We start from the raw sequence: 18,366 nt of genomic DNA, 5'->3' as shown, positions 1-18,366 counted from the left end.
GTCTCAGCTCTGCCATTTTGCAATCTTTCCTGGGCAAGTCATCAGAACTCTCTGCCTATTTCCATCCTACAGAAGGGAGAAAATGGAGGTACACACCTCTTAGGGCTATCGTGAGGTCAGACTGTAGTTTTTCATGTGTTTTTTGTTTTTTTGAGATAGGGTCTTATTCTGTTGCCCAGGCTCACCATAGCCTTGACTTGCTGGGCTCAAGTGATCCTCCCACCTTAGACTCCCTGGTTGGTTGAGACTACAAGCTTGTGCCATCATGCCTGGCTGATTTTTTTAAAATTTGTTTTCAATAGAGAATAGGTCTCACTGTTGTTGCCCAGGTTGGTCTGGAACTCCTGGGCTTGAGCAATTCTTCCACCTTGGCCTCCCAAATTATTGGAATTATAGGCGTGAGCCACCATGCCCAGCCAACTGTAGAGTTTTTAATGTCGCACCTGGCACTGAATAAATGCTCAATAAGAATTAACTGGTGACGGTAGAAGTCATTTTGGTCATTGTGTGCCTGAGACGAGCTGGCTCATTTCCCTGAGTCTCGGTGTCCTTAGCTAGAAATTGCAGCTTTGAGCTAAATAGTGCCATTTATTGGTGATCTCTTATGTCCTTGTTGCTTTATACTCTTCATCTGTCACCCTCACAGCCACGCTGAGAAGGGGTAATATTTTGTTATCTGAAGATAAGGACACTAAGCTGGAAGGGCTGGGTCATTCAAAAGGAGGCATCTTTTATGGTGTTTGATTTATGTTTGACCTTGGGAATGAGAGGAGGGTTTCCGTTTTAACAGTCGAGTTCTTCTATTGTCTGAGTTAAGCTTCATCTAATCTATGTTTCCCATGTATTTGCAAATTTGGATCTCTAAACAAGAGCTTTGCAAGATACTTAACTGACTTGTATGGGTATCTATTTTAAACAAAAGTAAAATTTAGTCCAAAGTAGAGGGAGAAAACATGCTAGGATGGTATGATGACTTGTCACGAGGACCTTGTTGCTTCACGATCAGGAGAGAAGAACTGAAGCAAATTACAGCAATTTGAAGGTGACCTTAACCCCTAAACGGAAAGGCAGAACACAGTATCATCAGAGAGGATGATAATGGTAATAATAGTGATTACTCTAGGTCTTTCCGTACTATCCTTTAGTCAAGCAGTGGTTTTTACATCTGACTATGTTTAAGAGTCTTCTGGAGCCGGGCTCGGTGGCTCAGCCTGTAATCCCATGCCTTGGGAGGCTGAGGTGAGTGGATTGCCTGAGCCCGCGGGTTCAAGACCCGCCCGGGCAACCTGGCGAGACCTCATCTCTACAATACATCAAAAAATTATAACCAGGCGTGGTAGCATGCGCCTGTAGTTCTAGCTACTTGGAAGGCGGAGGCGGAAGGATCGCCGGAGCCCAGCAGGTCGAGGCTACAGTGGCCGGGAGCGGCCAGTGCACTCCAGTCTGGGTGACAGAGTGAGACTCCAACTCAAAAAAAAAAAAAAGAGAGAGTCTTCTGGAAACCTTTGGATCCCTGAGTCCTCCCCAAGCTCCCTTCCATCACCCACTGAGAAAGAATGTCCAGGGGTGAGGCCCAGACCAGCATCTTGACTTCCTGCTGGATTCTCACATTCCAGGGCTCTCTCTGCTTTGTGAACTGCCACTACACATCAACCTTCAACACCACAACAGCATAATAGGAACGTGTTTCTCTAACTGCAGCCTAAGAACACCAGGTGTCCTCAGAAATATTCATGAAGGTTCATGGGTTCTCAGTGAACTTTACCTTATAGTTATGTTTAATTCTAGTGATAACCTTGAGAAAAACATTGAAATGTGTTCTGGACTTGCTATAGTATTGCCTTATAACAAAGGGAGCAATCCCTAACTGCTGGGAGAAAATAACAGGGTGAGAGCATGTCAGTGACACATTACAGACAATGGGAGGCTAAGGGGTCTGACATCGGGACACACCTTAAAACTAAAGACTCAAGAAAGTCAATGAGAGAAGTAAGTCAGCCCATTTCACATGGCGGGACTTGCATGCTAAACTCAGTCCTCTGCCATGTCATGTCACAAGTGGCCATCCGGCTCCCTAAGACAGCAGTGTCTATTGTCGTGAATGATAGTATTAATTTGAATTGGATTCATTTTGTGATCTTGCTTATGTTTTATTTGGAAATTTGGTTTCTCAAGATGTGTAAAAGCCATGGACATGAAAGTAAGAGTTTCCACCTACCTTCATGTTTGGAATATTTTTTCCTTTTATTTCAATAGCTTTGGGGGTGCAAATAGTTTTGGTTACATGGCTGCACTGTATCGTGGCAAAAAAAGTCTGGGCTTTAAGTGCACCCCCACCTGTGCACACTGTACCTGATAGGTGATTTTTCGTCACTCCACCCCTGTCATCTCCCCCTTCTGAGTCTCCAGTGTCCATCATACCATTCTCTATGTCTTTGCAGACCCTTAGTTTAGCTCCTACTCCAAGTGAGAACATGGGGTGTTTGGTTTTCTGTTCCTGTGTTAGTTCACATAGGATAATGGCCTCCAATTCCATCCAAGTTGCTGCTGCAAAGACATCATTTCATTCTTTTTTCTGACTGAATACCATGTTTGATAATTTACATGAACACTGGAGACAGTACTCTAGGAAAATACTTTTCTTTAAAAGGGATCCATTCTGCAGACAAGTTTGAGAAACATTGGTCTGAAACATAACACGTATCTTACCTACTCTGTCTCTCACACGACCGTGTGAAACAGCTCGAGCATACCGCCTGTCCTGTCTTCACAACTAGGTTCACAGTTTGCCCTGACCACTGCCCATCTCTCTTCCCTAAAGTCCTTCTCCCACCTCACACTTTAAGTTCACGTGTTGGACATGCCACTCCCACATCCACCAGATCAACAGGTGAGCGTACTGCCCTGCATTGCATTCAGACCATGATCATGATGATAACAATAAAAACTAACGTTTATTGAGTGCTGACTGACTGGGTGATATGCCAGGAACTGCCGTAAGCACTCTACAGACAAGAGCACATTTCAAAACAAAAAAATCCAGTGGGGTTCCATTTTCATCCTTATTTACAGAGAAATAAACAGACACAGCTGAAGTCACTGACTCGATACCACACAATGGCTGTTTTATCTCTACTATGAAACAGAGCAGTGGGACAGCAGCCGCATCTTATCAGTTCTCCACCCACCCTTCCTCCATCTGGGTATCTGGCACATTGCAGGCACTCAGTTATATAAAGAGTGCCCAAAAAATGCATACACATCTTAAGAAAGGAAAAAACTGTATTGAAATTGTAGGTGAATACAAGTCACGTTTGACTTCTGCAATTACAAGAGGTGCTCAAAGTGGTCACCATTAACATTCTGACATTGCTGATCACGGCGAACTAAAAGTAATCCATGGATAATATCACGAGAAGTGTGTGCACATTTTTGGCACCCCTGGTATTTGTTAAGTCCTACTTTTTTCTTAATTAAAAAACAGCAGTACTTTTAATATTCTTTTTTGTTTGTTTGTTTTTTTGAGATGGAGTCTCACCCTGTCGCCCAGACTGGAGTGCAGTGGCCGCTTCCGGCCACCGCAGCCTCGACCTGCTGGGCTCTGGTGATCCTTCTACCTCAGCCTTCCAAGTAGCCGGAATTACAGGCATGCGCTACCACGCCCGGCTGATTTTTTGATTTATTGTAGAGATGAAGTCTTGCTGCCCAGGCGGGTCTCGAACCCGTGGACTCAGGCAATCCACTCACCTCAGCCTCCCAAAGGCGCGGGATTACAGGCTGAGCCACAGCCCCCAGCTTTAATATTCTTTTTTATTAGAGTGTAATGTAGTGACAAGAGTCAGTCATTTCTTGTCTCATCTTACCCCACCTCTCACCCCATTCCAGGAAAATGGAAAAGGGTGACCCAGAACTGGCTGACACAAGTCCCATGCATATGTACAATTATTATAAATTTCTCTCACATCCCATAAATAAATTATTATATGTCAGCTAATAATAAAAAGGGAAAAATTTTTGATCACTGTCCCTCTGGGCTGAATAGAGGTTGCAAATAAGTTAATCTTCTGATGCAAACAGTTATAAAATGCACAGGTCTTGTAGAAGTTTTGCAGTTTTCATTCTCATCTCAATGTGACTTTCATTCTGCAAATAAGTACACTTTAGCAAGGAGGTGCTCACTTTGACAGCACATATACTCAAATAGGAACATTCCAGAGAAGATGAGCATGACCCAAGGATGACATGCAGATTCGTGAAATGGTCTGTATTTTTATGCTCATAGAAGTAGAGAGTAAATTGTATTTTTTTTTTTTTGGGTGGGAAGGGTGGGGAGAGGGCAGGTTAAGGAGAAGCTGGCTAACGGACACAAAGTTGCAACTAGATGACAGGACCGCCTTCTAGGTTCCATGGCACTGTCAGGTGAATATGGTTAACAATAACTCAGTGCCTCCTTTCTAAAATCCAAAAGAGAGGCTTCTGAATGTTCATGACACAAAGAAATGATAAACGTTCTAGGTGATACGACGCTAATTACCCTGACTGGATCATTACACAGTGAATCGAAATACCACTCTGTATCCCATAAATATGTTTAATTATTACACGCCAGCTCAAAATAAAAGGAGAAAAATCCTCTTTCAGGAGCTCACCAGCTCCTCTTTGCCAAAATATATAGTAGTATATATGTAATCAAATCCATTCATTTGAGGGAAAAACATTAAGATAAGGAACCTGAGACTCAGAACCATGAGGAAACTTTATCTAATTTCACACAATTGGTTAACAGTAAATCCAAAATGAAAACCTGGGGCCCTCCATGTTCAGTTCAGCTTTCAGTTGATAAAGTTATATGATCTCAACGCCTCCATGTTCCACATTGCCTCCTATGGCAGCTTACATAGTATCCTTTCATCCATTCAGTTTCGAGGTGGAGTGAGAAATATGCCAAGACAGTATGATGACTTGTCACGCAGATCTTGTTGCTTCACAAACAGGAGAGAAGAACTGGAGCAAATTAAAGCAATCTGAAGGTGACCTTAAACCCCTAACAGGGATGGCAGAACATAGTATTATCAGAGAGGATGATGATGGCGATAATAATAATTTTGATGATCACCATGTTGATGGGAAAGAATAAGGAAGCAGAGGAAGAGAACGCTGTCATGTATTGAAGCTTTCGGGGATGCAGAGATCTTGTTGATTCCTTGATGGCATCCAGCCTTTAAAACTTGAAGTCAGCCCTGTTATTTGCATAGAGTTCTTCTGACTCCCTGCTCTCTGCCTTGTCCCACTTCTGGATTCTTGTCCTGTAATCTTGAATACTTACATTTTCTTTGCCTTATTTCCCAGTGTTTCATAAAGAAGTGGAGAGCATTTATGTGGCAAGTACCTTGCTTCAGATGCTTTCTTTTAAAAATCATCTTGCCGGGCTCGGTGGCTCAGCCTGTAATCCCGTGCCTTTGGGAGGCTGAGGTGAGTGGATTGCCTGAGCCCGCGGGTTTGAGACCCGCCTGGGCTGCGAGACCTCATTTCTACAATAAATCAAAAAATCAGCCGGGCGTGGTAGCGCATGCCTGTAATTCCGGCTACTCGGAAGGCTGAGCCAGAAGGATCGCCGGAAGGATCGCCGGAGCCCAGCAGGTCGAGGCTGTGGTGGCTGGGAGCAGCCACTGCACTCCAGTCTGGGTGACAGAGTGAGACTCCAACTCAAAAAATTAAAATTAAAATTAAAAAATTAAAAAAAATAAAAATCATCTTATTTCACTGCATTCCATCCTGGGTGACAAAGTGAGAGATTCTGACTCAAAAAAAAAAATCATCTTATTTAATCCCAAGTACAGCTAAGAGTGACACCCCTCCCAGAAAGATTTCTGTGCCACCCAGATCAGGAGTTTGGGCGTCCTTGATAGAGACATTTAGTGGCAGCTATACAGCCCTGGAAGGAAAAGCAGAAAAAGAAGAAGAGAGAGAGCTCTCCTTTTGGCCCAAATCATCTTTTTATTTTCCAAATAATCTTTTGGCTTTTATTTTTCCCAAATAAAATGCTCACTGACTGTAATGACAAAGTTCAGATGCCACAGTCTTCTCAGTTGCACTGTAAATTTATCAACTCTATTTTAACTAGACGGATCAAGTCGTCAATGCACTAGAAATGAGATTATGCACAAAAAAAAATAGGACCAGGCTACTGGGCATCGCGCTCCAGTGCTGACTCTAAATCCAACTGCTGGTCCTTTTATGTCTTTGGGATTAGCTCTTGAAGGGCAGGATTGGGCACATAGATAGCATTTGATGATTAAACTGATATAATCATTAATTTATTAGTTAATTCACGAATGCTAGAATTGTGGAGTAGAAAGAGCATTAAACCTGGAGATCTGAGTCCTGCAACAATAAACATGTCATTTAGTGTCTCTGCCCTCTAGCTTCCTTATCTATAAAAGTTGGAGCTTGTTGGGGGCTATCATACATGAGCCTCTGTATGCTCATTCTGTAAAATGTGTAGGGCTCAGTGTTTGGACTACAACATCAGAGTTGCCTCTGAACCCACCACCCAAAAGGTGTTCTTTAAACTCAGAGGAACTCAAAGTAGATTTCCACTGTGACTGTGATTCCAATTTGTAGAATAGAAAATTTGGTCTTTCTCTTGTGAGAAACCAGGGGAAAACCCATGGGAAGTAAAAGCAGTGAAATTAAATGGAGAAAATAAAGTTCCTGGCTTCTAGGAGCTTGGGCAAGTCCCTTCACCTTCAGACCACAAGAATCCCAACTACACATTGACAGAGTAGATCCAGTCCCATTTTGATGGGCCGCTAATAGTCTTTTGGCTTGTATTTTGGACTGCACCCAAGGAAAGAAATTCAATTCAGCCATGTGTTCCACAGAATAATTTATGCTGGCCTGGGGACCAGCAGGCCTGTAAATCTGAGCTGCAAAGACATGAGAAAATATGAATTTTAAAAAACTCATTGAACATTTCCTCTTGGGGTATCTGTGGGTTGCGTGGAACTTACTTTCATCCTCATCTTTTTCATAGACTTTGGTTTCTAGAGTTCATGATATTGTGTCTAATTATGTTTCATTCATTTCCTGTTCTTTCAGATCATGGGCTAAGTGTTCTTTCTCTTCCTGTATCCCTCCATGCCTTACATAAAATAGACATGAATTGTCCCTCTGTTGAATAAATCCACTCATCCACTTATAGCAGCAGCAGTGTGGTCCAGGGTAGAGCAAAAAAAAAGAACATCAGGGTCAGAAGGTTTGGACCTTGCGCTGTGACTTTCTAACTATGTAACCTTGGAAAACTGAAGTAGCTTCTCAACCTCAGAATGTCGGGCCGGGCCTGCATGACCTCCCTTCCAGGTGTCTGTGGCAACTAAATAAATTTATGTAGGTGAAGCTAGGAGATATGATGCAGGAAAAGAGTGTAAAGATAGGCTGGGCTCGGTGGCTCAGTCTGTAATCCAAGTACTTTGGGAGGCCGAGGCGAGTGAATTGCCTGAGCCCGCGGGTTTGAGATCAGCCTGGGCAACTTGGCGAGACCTCGTCTCTACAATAAATAAATAAAAATTAGCCAAGCGTTCCGAATGCTTCGAAGGCTGAGGTGGAAGCATTGCTGGAGCCCAGCAGGTCGACGCTGGGGTGGCCATGAGTGTGCCACAGCACTCCAGCCTGGGCAACAGAGTGAGACTTCAACATAAAAAAAAAAAAGAGTGTAAAGATTGAATAGATATCGTCAATACAACCACACCAAAAACCTGAGACATGGGAACAGAGGCTAGAAGAACATACATAAAGTTTTGACAGTGATTTTGTGAGGCTCCTGGGATTACAGGTGTTATTTTTTTTCTACTTCTCTGTTTTTCAAGCATTCTGAATCATGATTCTCCTACTTTAAAGCCTTCAAAAAATACAGTATCTTGTTATCACTGGCCAGGACTTGCTGATTTCTTTGGAAAACCCTCCCTTCCTTTCCACTCCAAAGGCCAGTGTCCCAGTCCAGGCTCTCTGTACCCCACCCTGTCCGCCTGCTCCAGCCTATAGTCCATCCTGCAGTCTGCAGCCAGCAGCACCAGCTCCCTCCACCACCACTTTCACCATGCTCAGAAATTTGCTGGCTGTCTTTCTATTTCTCTCTTGCATGCCAGAACTAACACCTCTGCCTGAACTTCAGTCCCATGGTGGTGTGATCACATGATCTTTCCAGCTACTCCCAAAATGTCTTCAGCTCCCATTAGCTTGTCCTCCACACTTTAGGGTCCACAGTGAAAAAGAGTTCACAATCAGCCAGCAAACGTATCATTTGACCTGTACAATATTCTTACAAAGTTTGTGCCAACTTTTAAAAATTGCAATTGCACGTAAAAATCCAAATTTCCACTTTTTTCTTCAAAAATAAGATCTGGCAGCCCAAGTCCTGAATTCCCTTAGGTCTATAGTCTGGCAACAATTGACTGGATCCTAGCAACAGCTGCCTCCTTGGATAGGGCGTGAAGTCCCACCACTCACGGCAGGGATTCTGCTGGCCTGCAGGGCTCCTTTGAGGAAAGTAGAACAAGGCATATCTTTCTCTGGCACAGTCCCGCCTAGTCCACAGCTTGGCGAGGTGAGCAAAGGCTGGATGGGTTCAGTCTCCACTCTCCAACTCAAGGGCTGTCTTCTCAAGGGCCCAGCCAGTGTGACCACAGGCACTGGCTCTGTGCCCATAATAAATGTAGATAGGTGTCTGACCTCTATAAGCTCACATATCTAAAGCATTCAGAAGAATGGTAGACTGAGCTCTGAGTCTGTGGATCTGTGGTACCCTCATTTCTGCCATCTGCTTCGACTGCAGTCTGGCTTCACTCTGTCACAGATGGCTGCCCTAGAGTGCTACCTGCTGCCCCTCCATCCACCTAATGATGGAGAGAATGCTGTCCATGACCCTCAAACAAGAGTTCAAGCTAACTCCTATGAAATCATTAGTTACTTGAACAGTTCTCTGTGGTGAGACAGATGGTGATTCAGACCCATATTTCTCAATGGAGGTGTTAACGTTTTGGTCAGGACATTTCTCAGCTGTAGTCTACTGATGCATCTCGTTGCAGTGCATTGAGTATATCTGGTCCCCCCCAACATGCCATCTGTGCACACCAGTTCTCTGGGATGACTGCAAATGCCCATACACTTTTCAATTCGGACATCCCTACAGCTGGAGACCTGGGTGGACTGAATGGTCCACAACACAATGGACAGGGTTGGTTCCTTATAAACGAAGTCTGGTCCTGTGAGGAAGATGGGAAACTTGGAATGGATTCTGGGAGGGCAGTCGACAGACATCCATGAAAACTTTTTTGTTATGCAGAAAAGAAGATAAAAAGGAAAAAAAATCTATGCATATTGAGTGTTTACATGTGTGATATCCCCCTTCAGATGTGCTCCTGGTTACTATGGAAACCCTTTACTCATCGGAAGCACCTGTAGAAAATGCGACTGCAGTGGCAATTCAGATCCCAACCTGATCTTTGAAGACTGTGATGAAGTCACGGGTCAGTGTAGGAACTGCTTGCGGAACACTACCGGATTCAAGTGTGAACGCTGTGCTCCTGGCTACTATGGGGATGCCAGGATAGCCAAGAACTGTGCAGGTATGGTACCATAAATGTGAAGCCAGCAGGGCCCTCTGCCAATCCTGAATGTAGTCAAAGAATTTATCTTGGGAAAATATTGCAAGTGCCCCCTTGTCGCTTTTCCAGAGCAGTGTACATACATTTTCAGGAATGTGCATCCCCAACCTACCAGGGATGGACATTTGTATCAAGGCTACTAAGATAGCTTAGCTCATGAATAGAATGAACTGGAAGACACTAATACAAATGGGCTTTTGTCTTAGCCTCTTATGTCCTTCCAGTTTTTATCAAAGAAATAAATCAGACCTCCATGGTTTGCCTGTCATTGACCAGAGGACTGAATGAAATTTTGGATGAGTCAACTCAGTTTTCTTATTCTTGAGGTTATATCTCTTTTTTCAATTATGTCTGATATAACTGACATTTTAGTGAAATAGATTAGCAAGACAAGGGTACAATTTAATCACCCCCCTTCAATTTTCTCAAATTGCCAGAATAAGTATTTCAGGAACAGTATAAGAAATCATCTCAGTTGATCAAAATGTATACATTTTATTCATGATGTCTCCGATCCATTTGCCACATAGAGTGAAACTTTTCAGAAGGGAAGTTAAATTTATTTCCTCTAGAAGTAAAAGAAGGCTGAGATTAAGTATTTCTTACTCTTCTGTGAATTTGAGGGGAGGAAGAGAGAGAGAATGAGTTATTGTGCTCTTGTAAGAAATCCTTTCAAGGAAATAGATTCCCACTTGAAACAGATTCAAGGCATGAAGAGTTTAAAATCGAAAAGAGAACATTGTGCTTTACAAAAGTCACAATGAAAGTAAACACTTCTACAAGAAAACAGGATGCACAAAGGCATAACACTGAGAGTGGCAGAGGAAAGGACGGAGCACAGGTCCATTTGGAACAAAGAAGGAGGACGTAATATTCAGAACGAGTGTTGGCAAAAGCAAAGCCTGAAAGACTGACATGCTCATTCTCAAAACATGTGCTAAAGTTACATTTAAACTACAAAGATGTAGATCACTTTTAGACAGAAGCTAATGTTAGAAGTAATAAAGCGTGGTCTTGCTGAATGGTTTAATAAATCTACATTTCGTGGAACATTAAGCAGCAGAAATGTAATAAATGGATGTCCCCATGAAGCTGATTTTTTATGATTATTCAGTAAAGACAGCCCAGAGGTGGGAAAAAAATTCACAGTTCCATCCCATGTTATCCCTCCCATAGATAACTAAGGAATTCCATTTTAAATATTACAAACTAATTCTCACACAGAAACTGGTTGGAAAATGAACAGTCTGGTGAGATTAGGCTTTTGCTTTTTCCAAAAGGCATTATTGAAAATCATCAGTAGATGAATAATGGGCATCCAGGTCTTCTAAATTCATGTAAATATGTTCCTAATTCTTTCCACCGCATTATTTGTAGCTATCCGTTGAGAGCTATCATGTGGAGGTTTGGAATCTGTCTTGCCAAGGGTCAAGCGCTGTGGGAGCCAAGAATTGCTCCTGGGCCTCTCCCTCCCTGCTCTCTGGACTGCTCCTCCTTCGCACCTGGCCGTGATCAACCCTGGAGTTAGATTAAACTGAGGTATCAGTCAGCAATGAAGGAATGGCTTTCAATTTCAAGTTGAATGATGAGCTCTGTGGCCATTGAGTACCTTGTGAAACTTGCCAGGATCTTTTTTTTTTTGTACTTAAGCAATTGCACAACGATGTCAGAATCCCAAAGAGTTGAGAGAGAAATCCCAGAAAATGTAGCTTGTATTTTGCCCAGGGTCGCCTTTAAAAATCTCATTGTGCTGGGACTAGATTGGTGAGGGACATAATCTCTATGTCGTAAGATGCCACATAGTCTTAAGCAAGAATGTGATTAATCCCCACTGAAGATTTATACACGGAGAGCTAGTATTTCCAGACACAAGAAGAACGTGGCCACGTTTTAAGCATTAAGAAACGAATCCCTGATCACTTGTTTTTGTTTCCCACAGTGTGCAACTGCGGGGGAGGCCCATGTGACAGCGTAACCGGAGAATGCTTGGAAGAAGGTTTTGAACCCCCTACAGGCATGGACTGCCCAACCATAAGTAAAAATAACAGTCCATGACTGACTAACCCCACTTTCTCTAATGTGCTGCAGGTGTGGGATTAAGAAGCGCTATGCAATATCACTCTCTCTAGAAACTGCGGAGTCCCACCCTGGGATTTAACCCTGTCTGCGTCTCAACCAAAAGGACCCTATACCAAGTACCTGGTGGCCCACTTGATTCCAGCAAGCAAATAGGTGGTTTCCATTTACATGGCTCTGTTCCAAAAAACATATCAGGTCTTTATATTCAGTACCTTGCCAAGTGGGTGAAGGCAGAGTAAGAAACACAACTCCCAGTGTGGAACTCTTTTGAATCCCTTTGTCTGTAGGGTCTCTTCAGGTACTCAGACTATGTGATGTACAGACAATGATTTATAACACCTGGGGAAACTGAGATACCAAGAGATTTTTTTTTTTTTTTTTGAGTTGGAGTCTCACTCTGTCACCCAGACTGGAGTGCCGTGGCCGCTTCTGGCCACCGCAGCCTCGATCTGCCGGGCTCCGGCAATCCTTCCGCCTCAGCCTTCCCAGTAGCCAGAATTACAGGCGGGCGCTACCACACCCGGCTAATTTTTTTTATTTATTGTAGAGATGAGGTCTCGCTGCCCAGGCGGGTCTCGAACCCGCGGGCTCAGGCCATCCACTCACCTCAGCCTCCCAAAGGCGCGGGATTACAGGCTGAGCCACCGAGTCCGGCCCCAGAGGTTTTTTAAGTGACTTTTTCCAAGTCACTCCCAGTCTTGAAGTGGTGCCAGAAAGAGAATATTCAGGCTTTACGAAACGGAGCTGCCTTTCTCGTTCCTGGATTTCTCTGTCACTCCTTTTAATCACATCCTGAGGAGTGACAATGACAAGTGAAGCTTTTGATTTAAAGATTATTTTAATACTAGACATCCCCTCCCCCAAACAAAAATATCTTGGTCTCTTAGTCCCTCTGAGCAGAAGAGATTACTAGAGGTAGTAATTTAGTAGAAGTGGGAGGTGAGGGCATGATCCTCTTAAAGCGGCATGCTTCCAGGCCGACTTTTGATTCTGAAGAAAGTACTATTACCAGCGAATCACATCTTAGAAGATGGCTTATGTTAGGCACACGCGAGCCAAAGCTGATCCACGTCTTGAAAAGGTAGTCCCCTAGGCAAGGTCAGCTTAAGGACATCAAGATGACAGACCCAGCCGGGCTCGGTGGCTCAGCCTGTAATCCCATGCCTTGGGAGGCTGAGGTGAGTGGATTGCCTGAGCCCGTGGGCTCGAGACCCGCCTGGGCAACTTGGTGAGACCTCATCTCTACAATAAATCAAAAAATTAGCTGGGCGTGGTAGTACGCGCCTATAGTTCCAGCTACTTGGAAGGCTGAGGCGGAAGGATCACCAGAGCCCAGCAGGTCAAGGCTGCAGTGGCCGTGAGCATGCCACTGCCCTCCAGTCTGGGCGACAGAGTGAGACTCCAACTCAAAAAAAAAAAAAAAAGATGACAGACCCTAAGCGTTTCCCCCACCAGGCCTGATGTGCTGGCTGGGACCTATTCCCTTGAACAGAGCTTCTAAGTGAGATCGTGTTCAACTACAAATAACAAATTAACGTATTAACCACCATTAACACTCCAGTCTCCCTCGATCTGCTCCGTAGAGGGGAGCAAGACCAAAGGAGAGAGATTGGGAAAGGGCAGGCCGCAAAAGGTGCTGAAATCAGGTCTCAAAGCCTGGTGTGCTGTCCTTCTGTGTGTGTCACAGGAGGCGCTGGGTCCCAGAGGTGATGACAGTGGCCAGAGGAACTCAAATGGGAAGAGCGAGAAGCCATGAAGGCCTGGACCTGCCTCCCCATGGGCCCAGGTTCAGCCTGTACCTTGGCACCATCATCAGATATCAGGGAGCCCGTTCCCAGGGATGTGCTCAGATCGCCCTGTGGTGGAGTGTTCACCTGGCAGGAGGTGGGGGCATGGGGGAGGGGCTGAGCCCACCCAGGGGTGAGGAGACGGTGGATGCAGCCCCTGAATAAGGTGTCTAGCAAATAACCACCTTCACTGGCTGGCACCAAGCAAGAGACCAAGAATGGAAGAGACAAGAATGGAATCAGCTCTTAGGAAACAAAAATAAAAATGATGTTAACCAAGGAGGCATGCTTCATGATCCTCCTACAGCGGCATGTTTGCAAGCTGACTTTCGCTTTTGAAGAAATGACGTGTCTGTTTCACATCCAGGCTGTGACAAGTGCGTCTGGGATCTGACCGATGACCTGCGGCTAGCTGCGCTCTCCATCGAGGAGGGCAAATCCGGAGTGCTGAGTGTGTCATCAGGGGCCGCCGCCCACAGGCACGTGAGCGAGATCAACACCACCATCTACCTCCTCAAGGTACCTGGGAACATCCCACCTTCAGCTGTGTTTTTAGTCTGGCTTCACAGGTGCATATCTAATAACGCCTTCTATCCCATTTTTACCTGAGACTCATGGCTGTATTAGGATTGTTGGACTTATAGGTCTAACATGCAAAACAAATAATTTCATAGGAAATTGTGAAAAGTTGATTGTAACCATGAGCTTCAGCCCAAATCAAGAGCTGCCATCTATCCATAAAAGAGGCTATATGGAAAATGAAATAACTAAGGCTGTTCACCATGGCTCACATCTGTAATTCCAGCACTTTGGGAGGCTGAGGCTGGAAGATAGCTTGAGGCCAGGAGTTGGAAACCAACCTGAGCAACATAGTGAGCCCTTGTCTCTATAAAAACAAACAAAAAAATGTGCCAGGTGTGGTGGCACATGGCTGTAGTTCCAGCTACTTGGGAGGTTGAGGTGGAAGAATCACCTGAGCCTAGAAGGTTGAAGCTGTTGTGAACTGTGCCCCTGCACTCCAGTCTGGGTGACAGAGTTAGACCCCAACTCAAAAGATGGAAGGAAGGAAGGAAGGAAGGAAGGAAGGAAGGAAGGAAGGAAGGAAGGAAGGAAGGAAGGAAGGAAGGAAGGAAGGAAGGAAACCAGATTGCTTGCTTTCAAATCCCAGCTCTGACACTTCTTAGCTGTGTGACCATGGGTAATCTTCAGTGTCCTTGTCTGGAACTGAGGCTGATGCCTGCTTCTATCTAAAGGACTGTCGAGAGAATTCAGGGAGTTGATTCATGTGGAGAAATTAGAACAGTACCTGCATAGTACACACTCATTGCTCTTTGGAGGTAAAAATGAAACTCAAAGCACCTGGCCAAATAGTAAAGTATAAACAAAACAGAATTATAAAATTGCAGCCTGGATGGACTCTCAACAAGCATCCTACTCTAAACTCTGGAATTGCTCTTGTCCAAACTCAGTTATTTGGACATGAGGGCACTAACTCTCAGGGGAGTCACTCAGATTCAGGCCTCCTGACACCCCTCAAATCCTCTTTCCTCAAAGGCACAGCATCAAGATAGGTATCATTATAACTGACAGGAAGTCAGTGCCATTCTGAGTAAACTACATTTAAACCAAACTCCTCAAAGATGAGAACAAAGGAGACAAGGGGTGTGAAATAAAGAGACTTGCTCTCTACATTACAAAGATGAAAGTGGATTTCTAAATTCCATTTGCATTAATTCTAGTGGACTGATTGGTCCTTCGAAGCTTGGACATTTTAAAGCTCAGACACCCAGGACCATCACCAGCCTATGCTATGCCTTTGTACAAATTTTAAAAAGATGCCCTTTCCCCATCGCCAATGCAACCCAGGCCAGCATCCCAGCCTAGCAAGTGGAGCTTGCAGAATTCAGCCCATAGGAAGCCCATTATTTTGAGAAGAGAAGCTCACATTCTACTCTGAATCCTCTTATACTGAAAGAGTTTTGTGGATATTTTTTAAAACCTTGTGTGCACGTTGACTGACTATTTTCAAAACTCATCTCTCCACAGACAAAATTGTCAGAAAGAGAAAACCAGTATGTCCTAAGAAAGATACAAATCAACAATGCGGAGAACACGATGAAAAGCCTTCTGGCTGACGTAGAGGATTTAGCTGAGAAGGTATGTATGGATTCAGTTTCTGGGACAGTCTTCAAAGGAAGGATTTAGCTGATGTGAGCTGGCTAGTCACAAACAACTGAGGCTTAACACAGCCTCAAAAATATGTGGTGACCCATGTGCCTTAAAATAAATCAAAGCCAGATCTGTGGAGAAAGTTAACTTATTCAGTCTCTACCATCTCCTCCTACCTTGATTGGTTTTCTTGAAAAACTATGTTTATGGAGAACTTTATGTATTTGCTGCTGGATAACATGGTTAATTAGGATAGTCATTTAGCTGTTTGCATGAACATTCTATGGCTAAGGGTCATAGAACACCCAGAAGTAAACTTGTTAATATGTAGAATGTGAAATGTAAATGTTGGCTAAAGGATATATTCAATGATAAAAGGAAAGCAAAGGAATTGTCTTGAGAAAGCGTATTTGCTCTTTGACAGGAAAAAAATCACTTCCAGCCCTCACTTTACACTATAGACTAAGATAAATTCCAGACAGATTAAAGAGTCGAGCATAAATCCCAAATTCATAAGAAAATAGAACTAAATAATTATTAAAACCTGAGAGGAGATAACAGACCGCTTAAATACAGTATGAAGAATTACAACACAAGAGGTAATAATAGATAAAAGAGATAATAGATAAAATTTCAAATACCCAGTAAAGACAACCCAATAAACAAAAAATTCAACTAGACAGGAAAATAGGACTTATAAAAGCTGTCACAAATTAACAAGAAAAACATTAAATCATGAGCAGAGTCAATGTGAGGGACCTCTCAGTACACTTCGCAAGAGCCCAGTGGAAAAATATCCATCCCTCTTCCATATTAATTTAAAAACTACAGGCTAAATCTCAAGGAACTGTATTGCACACATCAAAATGTTTAACACTTTTTTGTCCTGATGGCTTTCCACTGATGCTGGCCAGAGTCTTCAGAATTGCTGCTTTCAGACACTGGTATTTGACATTATAAACTGTCAAAGTTCCTTTTGAAACAGTTCTCATGTTCTACAAAAATAAAGGTTAAAATAAGTATGGTATTCTCTTTTGACCTCGTATCTCCAAACTTTTAAGAAAGTATGCTTCAAAAAATGTGAATTATTCTAGTTGTACTCTTGGAAGATTCTCCTACTTTGAAATACATGTGAACATGGTGTCCTTAAGTTCCTGGGCTAGGATGCATATTAATCCAACCCTTATCGTTTGAAGAGCAGTGAAATCTCTTAAGTTTCAAAGGAAACACCCCTCCCAAGAAAGAATCTTTGTGAAAACTCATTGTTACTTCACTTTGGCATCAGATATGTTTGCTAAAAGGGTCTTCATTCTTTCTTGAGGAGAAAATTTTTAAGAAAACATTTGAGGAAATGTTTTCACTAGCTTCTCCCATAGCCCAGACCAAGCTACTGATCTCTCTGTTGGACAATTTTTGCATTTCTAACATGAGTTAAATGTGGAGTTTCATGGAGAGGCAATAGTCCGAGCTTGGAAGTGACGTCACAGTAGAAAAGGGGATCCTGGACGAGAAGGACAGACCACCAAAGTGGGAGACTGATGTTAAAGCTACCAGGAACTTTCACTGGCTGCTTCTGTCAATTTTTATTGAAAATTAATGTTCTTCTGACTGCGACAACAGTCTTGATGATGCAAGAGCCTGTTGAGACATTTGAGAACAAATTCCCAGAACAGGTTCTAATGACTTCTCAAGCATCCTGCAAACCCTTAGTCAAAAAGACCATGATCGACTTTAGAAAGGTTTTTGGAAAGTTTTTGCCTTAGAAAGCCTTCTCTCAAGAAAGTAACTAATATTCGGCTTTATGTAGAGTGAAGGATTTAATTGTGTGTTCCACAGTGATAAAAATCAGTCACATTGCCTCTTGAACTTGACAAGTAATACCTCTTTTGCAAATTACCTGCTGCGTGGATCTCATGTGACCCAAATCTCACAAGTTTCTTTCACCCAGGTACTGGGTCGGTCCCAATCTCCATGTCTAAGTCCTCCAACTCCTTTTTGATCCCCTCACGTTGCTCATGCATCTGTGTTCACAAACAACTGGTGCTCAAAAGGGCCTCACTCTTGCCAAGGCTCACCATGTCTATAACAAAAACACAAAAGACCATGCCAAGGTTTCACCCTCCTGTGCTCCCAGAACCATGATGCTCGAGGTCAGAGTGGTGCTGGGCTGCAGGCAGCTTATGGAGATGTGGCTCTCTCCTGGTCTCCATTCAGAGCCCAGAGTCACAAAGCCCAGCTTCAGGAGGTGCTGCATGGTCCCCTCCACGTCTCCATCTCCTCCCTCTCTGCCCTTCTCCCCACTCCTTCAGTCACAGCAAAAGCTCCCAGGATGTCATCACATGTAAAGAGATCCTTAGAACCCAAAGGAAAGTGGGTTATCTCCAAGCAACAAAAGCATCTGGGCCTCATCTCTGCTCCTGCCAAAAGGGCAGGATGAAAGTAAGTTCAGTCGGCCCTCTGCATCTGTGGGTTGGTCCCACATCTGTGGATTCAATTAACCGCAGCTCACAAATATTTGGAAAAAAACTTCCACACTGGGCTCAGTGGCTCAGCCTGTAATCCCGCGCCTTTGGGAGGCTGAGGTGAGTGAATTGCCTGAGCCCGCGGGTTCGAGATCCACCTGTGCAGGCGAGACCTCATCTCTACATAAATCAAAAAAAAAAAAA

The 18,366-nt window shown here is 43.7% G+C and overlaps 1 protein-coding gene across 1 annotated transcript in view; it reads left to right on the top strand.

Moving 5' to 3' along the window:
* The window catches only part of LAMA4 (laminin subunit alpha 4), a 152,643-nt gene that overhangs the window by 53,502 nt on the left and 80,775 nt on the right, over positions 1–18,366 (top strand). Inside the window, exons 5-8 of the mRNA XM_021712850.1 lie at positions 9,412–9,626; positions 11,605–11,700; positions 13,899–14,050; positions 15,578–15,688. Coding sequence (XP_021568525.1) covers positions 9,412–9,626; positions 11,605–11,700; positions 13,899–14,050; positions 15,578–15,688 — 574 coding nt within the window. The remainder of the gene's footprint in view (positions 1–9,411; positions 9,627–11,604; positions 11,701–13,898; positions 14,051–15,577; positions 15,689–18,366) is intronic.

The sequence above is a fragment of the Carlito syrichta genome, unplaced genomic scaffold (genome assembly GCF_000164805.1).
Source record: "Carlito syrichta isolate Samal-C Ts95f unplaced genomic scaffold, Tarsius_syrichta-2.0.1 Scaffold303669, whole genome shotgun sequence".
NCBI lineage: Eukaryota > Metazoa > Chordata > Mammalia > Primates > Tarsiidae > Carlito > Carlito syrichta.
Note: the sequence above shows the minus strand (reverse complement) of the source record. Positions and strands in the feature narration are given on the sequence as shown.